This window comes from Rousettus aegyptiacus, unplaced genomic scaffold (assembly GCF_014176215.1).
Source record: "Rousettus aegyptiacus isolate mRouAeg1 unplaced genomic scaffold, mRouAeg1.p scaffold_m13_p_6, whole genome shotgun sequence".
Taxonomy (NCBI): domain Eukaryota; kingdom Metazoa; phylum Chordata; class Mammalia; order Chiroptera; family Pteropodidae; genus Rousettus; species Rousettus aegyptiacus.
The window spans coordinates 35,444,464-35,456,662 of NW_023416309.1; the positions used below are offsets into that span (position 1 = coordinate 35,444,464).

The window sequence follows — 12,199 nt, forward strand, 5'->3', positions numbered from 1 at the left end:
GTTCTTTCTAACCAGGTTCGTAGTGGCAGCAGCCTATGGGAGGCAGTTTCTCACAGTCAGCTGTTTAAACTGAGTGAGGTTCTCATTAAACCTGAATTATCAGGCACTGTAACACCCCAGCTAAGGTTGGCTGAATGAGGCAGCGAGAAGAAACACGGGCATAACCAGAGTCGTGCTTGTGGCGGAAGGAGGGCAGAAATCACCTGGAAATTGAATTATACACCCGCCACAGGGTGACACTGTTGATAGTATTGTCAAACAAGTCATATCACAGTATTTAATTTCTTTTCTATCTTTTGGGGGGAAAAAAATGATCTTTTTTACTAGTGTCACAAAACAAATAGAACTGTGATTTGAATTACTAAAATGACTGACTACGTGTACTTTTCATAGTCCTAACATATCTCTGACAGGTAAAATCATTTTCCCCTCTGGGATGTTAGTAGAGGCACATTTAATGCTCCTTCTTTCTCCTTCCCACATATATGTGCAATAATTATGAGTGAGGTCATATGCCGAATAACTAACTTGGTTAATTAATTAATAAGCACATAGGCCTATATACACAATTAGTCTACTGCTGCACACAGCACAAAGCTAGTTTTATTAATTCATCTAAAATGTAAACCAAAATCCCTGTTTCCTATCTACTCCACAGGGAGTTTTCAATGCAATCAGCTGCTAGGAAGAAAGGTCTCTAGGAGCTATTATGAATATTGGTTTTTAATTCCTCAGCATTCTAGAATCGCGACAATCCATTCAACCTGGCCATAAACCAAAGCTCAATTACGACCACTGTCACAAAGCCTATGTGATTTATTTACTCCATTTGTTTCCATCCCAAGCTTATAGCATAAAGTAACTGAACTAACCCATAAAGTGTACTTGGTTTCTCATTTGCCCTGTCAACCTTCAGTTTTTGCTAAAAGAGGCACCAGCTGAAACCAGGAACAGCAGATGAGAAGAGATAAGCAGTAACGCTGGAGCAATGACACAGGAAGTGACCTGGGGCCAACTCAGTCCTACCTAGCTGCAGACAGTTACACCCCTCCTGCCCCCCGCCCCCAGCCCAGCATCCCACTACCCCTGCATGGAACCAAGGGGTTACGACATAAAAGCAAAACTGCTTCATATACCTCAGTCACTTCTGAAGATATTAGTGATGTTCTTCCTTAAAACATTGTTCTACATGAGCCACTCATGAAGACAGGTGGCATGTCTTACAAACAGAAATCTAAGATTTCTTTTTTTTTTGTAAAAAGTGGAAAAGGTCAATGAACTGATCATTTCCTTATCATATAGATCAGTTCCCAGACTGTCCCAGGGAACATCAAAAGATGCTAATTTGGTATTTGGAGGACAAAAGATCAAATAGGCATTATACTAAATGCCCCTCATGGTGACTTATAATAAGGCTCTGAGAAGTCTTAAGGTACCAAAAAAAAACAAAAACAAAAAAACAAAAAACCTATTTAAATGTATATATAAGTTAAGGAAATTTATGAAAAGTCCTGTTCTTCCAAACTTCTGTTAACAGCCCCAGTTTAGAAAGAGCTTGTATAGAAAATCTTTCTGATATCTGAGTCCCCTTATGTGAGGTTACATTTAAATATAAGTATTTTAATACTAGTATATGTAAATTGATCTAATGGAAATAGTAACAGGAGATAAAGCAAAGACAAGAAGAAATAGTGACATTTGTAATGAAGCCTCGGAAGATAGGAAAGTAAAAGAAAGTAAGCCGTGTAGGGATATGATGTGGAGTGTGGAAGAAAGACTAGTATCATAAACTTTGGCTCAAGGTTATCACGAACAGAACTAAGAACCCATAATCTTAGGTATTTGGAAAAATCTCTCAGAAGCTGAGAAGATTAAATATAGGATTACCAAATAAACTTCTTTGGTTATATGCAATAGAAACAGATTCTGGCTATCTTCAAGAAAAAAAAGGAAGGACTTATTCAAGGGATTAGATTAGTTTAACCATCTTCAAGATATCATACACAAACGTATGCCAAGAGGTCAAAGTGCATGAATACTTTTAAGGGATCAATTTCCTATTCCTCAACTTCCACATGAACTTTTTTCTAAAACTAAGACTGTGCCTTCACTCACAATGGTCCTCCCAAGTTAAAAAGAAAAGGTACATCCTTCACCCATCCCAAACAAATTTATCATTTTGCATAAAATTAAAGAATGATTCAAACTACAATTTAGTTCTCAAAAAGCCACCTTTAAAGATGAAACGAAGGCATTCTGCCTTTTTTCAGTCCTAAAAGATTATCATTAAGGGTAAAGCTTGGCCCATGTTGGGATGTTCTGAATTTAGAAAAACCAAAGCAGTAGAGGCTAATTCTTTTATATGTAGTCGGTAATGGGTCTGTTAACTTTTTTTATTAAAGATTTTATTTTTTAGAGGAGTTTTAAGCATCTGATAAAATTGAGAGGAGGCTATAGAGGTTTTCCACCAACCTCCCATCCCCACACATGCATGAGCTCCCTCATTATCTACATCACTCACCATAGGACTACATTTTTACAAAAGATGAATGTACATGGACACATCATAAGCACCCAAAGACCATAGTTTACCTTAGAGTTCACACTCGGTGTTGTGTTTACTTGCCATCTGTGTATCTTTGGCGAAGTGTCTGTTAAGGTCTTTGGCTCATTTTTTAATCAGGTTGTTTGTTTTCTTATTGAGTTTTAAGATTTCTTAGTATATTTTGGATAACAGTTTTCAGCAGATGTTTCTTTTGCAAATGGTTTCTCCCAGTCTGAGGCTTGCTTTCTAATTCTCTTGATAGTGTCTTTTGCAGAGCAGAAATTTTAAATTTTAATAAAGGGGCTATTCAGTTTTTTAAGCTGTTTTAGTTAACACCTATTGATAAAATTATACAAAATTTCAGATACAGAATGTTATTCAATAAGGTATGAAACTGTGTCATGAAATGTTTATTCCACTTTGGAGTCAGTTGTAGTGACTTGTTAGCAGGGACTCTCTTCAGCATCAGTTGGAATAATCAACCGTTTTCATTCTCTGTATTACTGCATTCAAGATTCAGCTTCCAGAGAGGGAGATTCTGACTGGCTTATTTGGATTCTGTGTCAACCATTAGTCTAAGATGTTCCACCTTGATTGATAGACCCAAGATTTTAACCAGCAGAAAAGAGATAAAGCAAAATTGGGGTATGGTTAGAGAAAAGAGAAATGATTAATAGACAGGCATAAAGGTTTCCCACATCCAGCATCCAAGTTGCTTAGCATCCTGGGGCCTGTAACAAGATGTAGGAATAGGAAGGTCACAACTCAAGTTATAAAGCCAAATTGTCACTGAACATTAGGATGAAGGAGTAGATGCACACACTCAAAGCCTCATTATTATTTGTGCATTATCTACAACAAAGAAAAACTATTTACAAGCACTTCTTCAGAACTGCAAAGGAGGGCTAACCTTAAAAGTTTGCAGAAAGTAAAGACAGTAAATGGGAATTAATTTTAAAAGAGCCCTTTTATTAAACCTATGAACTATCAATATCATCTTTAATTCATACGCAACATTTTGTAGTTTTATTAATTAGCTTTCCTGACTTACAGGGAGAATTATGGATCACTGTTAATTGAACAATTAATATTTAATTCAATAATTAAATCGCTGCAGCTTACAGGGAGTTGCCTTACAAGAAGCAGCTGTTATAAACACTCACCCTCCCCTTGAGTATGTTTTCATTGCTCACTGCATCATAGTAGGAATGGTGTTCTGAGTCCCTGGGCTCTCTGTCCCTGGATATCAGTCACTCAAGAGCCCAGCAGCCCAACTACTCAACGCACTCCTCAGAGCCCTCCAAGGTGAATGTCATGTATGCCACATACTCCGTATTTCAAGTCAGACTGTCCCAAGCATCAAACTAAGTGAAAATACACCTGGAGTAATGCAATGATAAATAGAACTTAATTTACTTAAATAGATTCACACACACACACACACACATACACACACACACACACACACACACACACACACACACAAATATACCCCTGAAGCCCTCCAAAGCCGTAATTTGCAAAGTACATCTTAATGAATTTTTCTACAGTGTTAATTCTGGAACATAATCTCTGAAACTGGAAAGGGAAAATTTTCTTTTTGTTAAGCCTAGTAGAACATGGCCCTATCAAAGCACATCACTGGAACTCAGCAGGGATGTGACCAGGTCTAGAGGACATGATGAAATCCCCAGTGGAGAGTCCTAGCAGAAAACAGGGCCACTTGGGTGGCCAAATTATTATTCTTTGGTGGCTGCCTGTGCTTTTCCACCTCTGGGAATTTACTGGAAGCCATTCATTTATTTACTTCCCCATTGCTTGCTGTTCCCTTGTGTGTTTAGCATCTGGTTCTTTACAGGAGGATGGACGGTACGAAGGCCCGACTTTGGCTCATGCTGTGGAGTTGTTTGGTGGCAGACGATGGAGTACTCGAAACCCCAGCCCTGGGATATCAGCAAAGAGTACTGAGAAGCCCAGCATGCAGAGGAACAACACCTTGGGCATAAGCACCACCAAGAAAAAGAAGAAAATCCTTATGAGGGTAGAGTGTCTTAACTTGTGTATTAAGCATCAGACCCAATCACCCGGGACCATTGTATGGTCTACATTACCGTAAAACAACCTTAGGTCATTTGGTTTGGGACAAGATGAGATACAGAATAAATGAAATACAAGGGCTTACCAAGCACCTCCGGGCTGCCACACCTAGTGCTGGGAACTGAGTCAACACCAGGTAAAAGTCAGAGTCCACAAAGGGGCACTGATGTGTTAACAAACAGTAAGATCTAAATCAGAGTCATTGTCAAGCCATCTGCAGAGAGCTGTGGGAGGAGAGAGAAGGAAGATAGAGTGCTGAGACTGGCAGGGAAGACTTCACAGAGAAATTGACAGATAGATCTTGATGGATATGTAGTTTACCAAACAGTCCACACAGGGAAAAGAATCCCTAGTAGATGAGGCAGCAGAGAGGCATGAAAGATTGGGCTTGTTCAGGGAAGCGCATGTGTTGTAGTTCTGAGTTCATGTTCCAAGCTGGACAAAAGGCTCTATAGTGAGCAAGGAAAGGCTAGAAAGGAACAGGGATCAGATTTTGAAGGTCTTAGAGGGCCAAAATGCTAATCATAGAAAGCAATGTATCATATATTATCACTAGAAGCAACCTAAATATCCATCCACAGATGAAGGATTTTTGTAATGTGGTATATACATATAATGAAATATTATCCAACCTTAAAAAAGGAAGAAATACTGTCATATGCTACAACGTGGATAAATCTTGAGGGCACTATCCTAAGTGAAATAAGCCAGTCACAAAAAGACAAATATTGCATGATTTCACTTATATGAGGTACCTAGAGTGGTCAAACTCCTAGAAAGTAGAATGGTGGTTGTCAGAGCCTGGTGGGGAAGGGAAGAGGGGGAGTCTTTCGATAGGTATAGAGTTTTAGTTTTACAGGATGAGAAAGTTCTAGAGATCTGTTGCACAATAATATAGTTCACACTATGCAGCACACTTAAAAATGGTTAAGATGGTAAATTTTGGTATGTTTTTATCACAGTAAAAAACATACTTATCTCTATGTTACATATCTCATTATATATTATCACTGTAACATGATAATATATTTTCTCCGTGATTATCTAGAAAAGGTCTTACTCTTTGTATATGGGAGGCCGTTGATACCTAAGTCGAACTTTATCTGCTTTATAATTCTGTCTGTACACGGAGACCCCAGGGGTTGGATACCTCCTCTTGTCTGCCCCCTCCTCTGAGGAGTGCTGCTTTACCGTGAAGAACAAATACTTTGTCAGCCTTCACGTAGGTCTTTACTGGCTTCACCAGGGGGAGGCAGCATTGAAGGTAGGTCAAGTCAAAAAATAGGGACCTGCCAGAACTAATGCAGTAGTGGGAGAGAAATACAGAATGAGAAACATCGTGAGTTTTGTGTTCCCAGGGTGAGAGTGGAGAGGCAACCGACGACGAGATGGCCACCCGAAAGGCCAAAATGCACAGAGAGTGTCGGAGCCGGAGTGGCTCTGATCCTCAAGACGCTAACGAACAAGAAGAATCAGGTAAAGCAGCATTTTCACAGCTGAGATTGGTGTTTCGATGGGGAAAAATGTGGCATTTGGTTTCAAATTGTGATTTAAGTGTGGTAGGCATTCTTGACAAAACTTTTTTTCTTGTTAAATATACTTATCTTTGTTTTTAGCTAGATGATGGAACCCAAAAGGTATTTCTGAAAGCACAGTATACTTGAAAGAAAATTTTCATTAATTAACTTGCCATTATTGACAGGGAATATTAGCCATACAAGATACAATTTGATGGATTAGACCAGTGATTCTCAACCCAAACTGGATATTAGAGGTTTTAAAAAAATTAATCTGGATCCCCTCGTCACACCCCTACCCAAAAGACTCAGATGCTCTCTGGCTGGGACTGGACAGCTATATACTTGTTAAACTCCCAGATGATTCTAATGTGTAAGTAGGGTTGATAACCCTAGGGTTGAGTCCATTCATCAGAATACTTTGATACTTCATGTATAGAAATTGTCTGCATAGATTGATTTGCTCAGATGTTCAGAAGCATCTTGGTTTTATTTGCTCTCTGAGGGAAAGTATAATTGGAATCATTGTCTGTTTTCTGTCTCTCATTTTCACAGAGGCAAATGCCATCCCAAGCCCGCCTAACCCTCTCCCTTCCAGAAGAGCCCACTCCCTGACCACGGCTGTGTCACCTAACTTGGCTTCCGGGACATCATCTCCCATCAGGCCAGTGTCCTCCCCCGCGCTGTCTTCAAACAAGAGCCCATCCAGGTGGGGCCTTAACATGATAAAACAGAAGGACACTCCACATCATTCAAGTGGTGTAGGAGGGTGTCTTCTTCCAGTATTCTGTGGAAAGACTATCTCTACTTGTGATTTAACAATTACATTGAAAATTGAAAAAAACCCTAATTTTTTAATGTTCCTAATTTTCCTGATTTTAAACTCTTTTCTTCTCATGTTACTGGAATTGCTCCTAATTATTTGATATAGCAACCTTTTGAAGGTCAGTAGCCCAGTTGCGAGTCTCTAAATCTGCACTATCCAAAATAGTAGCCACTAGCAGGGGAGGTGGAGGGGCTGGAAGTGGTGGGTGGCTATGTAAATTCAAATTTAAATTAGTTAAAATGAAAAGAAATTGAAAATTCAGTTCCTTAGTCTCACTAACCACATTAAAAGCGTCTCAGAAGCAGAGTGGCTGGTGATTACTGTACTGAACAATGCAGATACAGAACTTTTCTATCACTGCAGAAAGTTCTGTTGGATAGCACTGCCCTACATGAAGAATAAATTGAGTTGTAAAGTAAGCTGCTTGCCCCTTGGTTTATGGGTGAAATATATTTAATACTCTTCTCCTATATAAAATATACATGCCTAGAGAAATGAATATATTACAGCAAGTTAGATATGCTTAGTAGTGGACGACTACAGTTCCCTGAAGTCAGAGGCACCTACAGACAATGCTAGACCTGGAAGTAGAAGGAAGGAAGACAGGGAGTACTTATTTAAATGCACATGATAGGCCACTTTATCTGAACTTGTCCCTCTTCCTGAACCTCCACCCTCTGTTTCCCACACCACGAGGAGGGTCAACAACCTATGCCTACAAAGTACTAGAAATCTGTCCTTTTGTAATACTCTTTCTTTAATGGAGATACCCTTCAGATGTCAACACAAAATAATCTTCCGTGAATAAATAGCAGGATTGAGGGTAAACAGGCTATTCGTTACAATATTCTCCTACTTTCTTATACATTTGAAACATTTCTAACATGAAAAATAAAAAGCAAAAACAAAAATGAAAGAAAAAAAGATTCTGTTCATTAATTTGACTAAAAACCCGTCAAAACATTTCTCATACTATTCTAACAGGAAACTAGTGTACAAGATAAAAAATGTTGTGAAACAGCCAGACTGAATTTCTGATCTGGTTGACTGATACTTTTATATTGAATAGATACAGCCTTGGCAGGTGCAAATATAATCCAAGGCAGAGTTGGCTTCTTTCCATTCCTAATATTTTTCTGACTCACATTTTCCATTAGCATTAAAAGCCTTTCCCCGTTTTCATCTTAGAACTGGTTAAAAAGGGAAAAAGAAGACTGATACATTTGAGACTTTCTTCTTAAGTGTGTTTCTATAATTCAGAATATAGGAAAGAATATGCCTAACTTTCCATAGGTTATGATTGAGTAATTTGGGGCTCTTTTTAAAAATGACTTTTCTTCAAAAATACTGTTTACCTTTTTCCCTCATTGACCTGTGGTTTCAAAGAACTGTTTCGATTAGTACAGGCATTTTAACCTCAGTCTTATGCCCTCATTAAATAGGCTGTAAACACGAAGTGCTTTCAATGTATAATTGCTTTCTTCTCATATAATATAGATTAATTTTGAGGGAAATGAAGAGAGTCTAAAAAATAGTTTCCACCTTAAATGATCTGCAATCCATCTTTTTGTTCATGTTGTTAATCAGAGAATGCTTCTTGGGGCAGAATGACAAAACTGGCTCTGGTTTTGCCCATTAAGGCCGTATCTTTGTTGCAGTGCTTGGAGCAGCAGCAGCTGGCATGGGCGGATCAAAGGAGGAATGAAAGGCTTTCAGAGTTTCATGGTTTCAGACAGTAGCATGAGTTTTGTTGAATTTGTTGAGCTGTTCAAATCATTCAGGTATGACATGATTTCTTCTTACCCTTTGTCAGCCCCACATTTTAATAACAGTACTAAATGTGAGATCTTTTCATGCTTCGCCCAGTGTAAGGAGCAGAAAGGACCTGAAGGATCTCTTTGACCTCTATGCCGTGCCCTGCAACCGAGCAGGCTCTGAGTCAGCCCCACTCTACACCAACCTAACCATTGATGAAAACACCAGCGGTCTTCAGCCTGACCTAGGTTTGTGGAACAATTTAATCTTTCCCTTTGAGACCTTTCTATCAAAAAAAATAAGGTTGGAGATTCAATCACACAAACCCTCAACCTGTCCTACATGGTGTGCTGCTGCCTAGAACATGGTGAAACGTGTAGACAGTTATTTTAAGGTGTCATTGGCATTCAGAACAAGAAAATTAATCATTCGGAGGTCCATCCATGTATTTTAGGACATTTAACCAGCAGAGCCCTCCAGTCATTCTGACAACCCAAAACCTTTTCCCGTCCATTTCCATTTCCAAATGTCCACTGGATGTGTGGTGCATCCTAGCTGAGAACTGCCAGTCTCCTCCCTGTCTACAGGCCATGGGTGCTGCACACCAGAGTGGGAGTTCTCTGCCCTTTAACAAGGAGAATTTTGGTGACCCCAGGAGAACATTCTTGTCTGAGCTTCTAGGACATTTTCCTAATATGTAAACCAGAATGTATGGTTCTTCTGTCCCACTCATCATCACCACCACCATTACCATCACCACCCATGCACTTTAAAGCCTATTATTTTTTTCTTCTGTTCTTGCTGGAAACTATAAACACAAGAAAAAAAAAACAAAAACAAAAAAGCTGACCTCTTTCATGTAGTTGCTTTTCAATTATTTAAAACCCGTATTGTCCTTAAGCTAAAAATATTAACCTTTTTCAACTTTAGTCATAAAATGTGCATAATTATGGATTTTTAAACCAGATATACTTTTTAAAAATTTAATAATCTTTTTCTAAAAGCAGTTTTAGGTTTTCAGAAAAATGAGCAGAAAATAGAATTCACATATACTCTCCCCCCACACATATATGCATAGTTTCCCCTATTATTAATATCTGGCTTTAGTGTATATTTGTTACAAGTGGTATATTTGTTACGAGTATGCTAATACTGATATTTTTTAAATTATTTATTGAATTTACTAGGTGACATGAATTAATAAAATTATATAGGTTTTAAGTCTACAGTTCTATAATACAGCATTTGTATTATTGCATTGTGTGTTCACCACCAAAAGTCACATCTTTCTTCACCATATATTTGACCCCTTTTACTCTCTTCTGCCTCCTCCCCTCCCTCCTTTCCCACTGGTAACCACTAAACTGTTGTCTGTGTCTATCAGCTTTTGTTTGTTTGTCTTGTTCATTTTTTTTGCTTTCAGTTTTATATCCCACAAAGGAATGAAATTATATGGTTCTCAACTTTTTCTCTAACTTAATTCACTTAGCGCGATAATCTCAAGATCCGTATATGTTGTCACAAATGGCAGTATTTCGTCTCTTCTTATGGTGGAGTAATATTCCATTGTATATATGTGCCACAGCTTCTTTAGGAAATCATCTATTGAAGGACACCAGTTGTTTCCATGTCTTAGCCACCATGAATAATGCTGCAATGAACAGAGGGGCACATATATCTTTATAGATAAAGGGATTCAAATTTCAGGGGTAGATACCCAGAAGAAAGATTGCTGGGTCATATGGTAATTCTATTCTTAACTTTTTAAGAACCTCCATAATGTTTTCCATAGTGGCTCTACCAATTGACACTCCCACCAGCAGTGTGTGAGGGTTCCTTTTTCCCCGCAACTTCTCTGACACTTGTTATTACTAGTGACATATTATTATTAACCGAAGATTACAATTTACATTAATGTTCACTATTTGTGTTGTACATTTTATGGGCTTTGACATAAGTATATTGACATGTATCCACCATTACAGTATTATACAGAAGAGTCTCACCATCCTAAAATTTCCCTATGCTCCACCTTTTCATTCTTCCCACCCTCCTTTGGAACCCCTGGTGACCGTTGATCTTCTTACTGTCTCCATAGTATTGCCTTTTCCAGGATGTCACATAGTTGGAATCATACAGTATGTAGCCTTTTCAGATTGGCTTTTTCCACTTAGCAATATAGATTTAAGGTTCCTTCATGTCTTTTCATAGCTTGCTACCTCATTTCTTTTCATAGCTTATTAACATTCCATTGTATGGATGTATGTAAACAGTTTTTTATCAGTTCACCTATGGAAGGACATCTTGGTAGTTTCCAGGGTTTTGCAATTATAAATAAAGCTGCTATAAATATTTGTACATTTTTGCGTGAGCATAAGTTTTCAACTCATGGGTAAACACCTAGGAACACAACTGCTAGATCATATGATAAGCTTCTGTTTAGCTCTGTATGAAACTGCTAGAGTGTCTTACAAAGCAGCTAGAATTTAAATGACCAATCATACCAAAGCTGGTGCCAGTGTAGAGCACCTGGAACACTGCTGATAAGAATATAAAATGGTCCAGCCACTTCAGAAGAGAGTCTGGCAATTTCTTACAAAACTAAACATACTTTTGCCATATGATCCAGCAACTGTATTCCTTGGTATTTACTCAAATGAATTGAAAACTTATGTTCTCACAGAAACCTGCACACAAATGTTGAAAGTTATACTTTTAAAGTATGTCTTCCGTCTTTGCAAACATAAAAATGTTGTAGTTATTCTCAAAAACCAAAGTCCAAATTCAGCCTAAAATCCCCAATTAAATGTACATTTAGTTCCCATCTAATACCTATGCTCATGGGCTTTAAAGGTCATCAATTTCTCATAGTTGCTTTTATTTATTCATTTATTCATTTTTTTATTCCTTCTACTATGTGAAGCCAGGAATAAATACTGAATTTGGTGGCTTGTTTAGATAGATTAGTGAAGAGTTTCTCTAGCTTACTAATGCCACAATCCCATTATTTCTAAAATGAACTTTGTAGAAGATACTGGCTAGCTTGTCCATGTTCTTTGGGTGGTTCTGTTTCAGATTTGTTGACCAGAAATGTCTCGAATTTGGGGTTGTTCATTAAAAGTAAACAGCAACTGTCAGACAACCAGAGGCAGATCTCTGATGCCATTGCTGCTGCAAGTATCGTGACAAATGGTACTGGGGTCGAGAGCACATCCCTGGGCATATTTGGGGTTGGAATACTCCAGCTCAATGACTTTCTAGTGAATTGCCAAGGAGAACACTGCACTTACGATGAAACCCTCAGCATCATCCAGGTATGTACCTGTTTCCTGTGCACACATATGTGTAAAGCCTCTGACCATTCTAATTCTTTCTACTGAACATTTATTTTTTCTATACTCCTTTCCACAGACTCTAAGCCTGGGGCAGAAATAGAGGATTTTTCAAAAAATCCATAAT

General features: G+C 38.3%; 1 protein-coding gene across 4 annotated transcripts in view; it reads left to right on the forward strand.

Moving 5' to 3' along the window:
* PLCE1 (phospholipase C epsilon 1) overlaps positions 1-12,199 on the forward strand; it is a 284,212-nt gene that overhangs the window by 216,608 nt on the left and 55,405 nt on the right. For 3 of the 4 annotated variants that reach the window (XM_016164148.2, XM_016164149.2, XM_016164152.2), the window contains 6 exons: positions 4,404-4,586; positions 6,001-6,118; positions 6,715-6,868; positions 8,644-8,766; positions 8,852-8,988; positions 11,816-12,054. In XM_016164148.2, coding sequence (XP_016019634.2) covers positions 4,404-4,586; positions 6,001-6,118; positions 6,715-6,868; positions 8,644-8,766; positions 8,852-8,988; positions 11,816-12,054 — 954 coding nt within the window. The remainder of the gene's footprint in view (positions 1-4,403; positions 4,587-6,000; positions 6,119-6,714; positions 6,869-8,643; positions 8,767-8,851; positions 8,989-11,815; positions 12,055-12,199) is intronic. The other variant, XM_016164151.2, reaches the window with a different exon arrangement.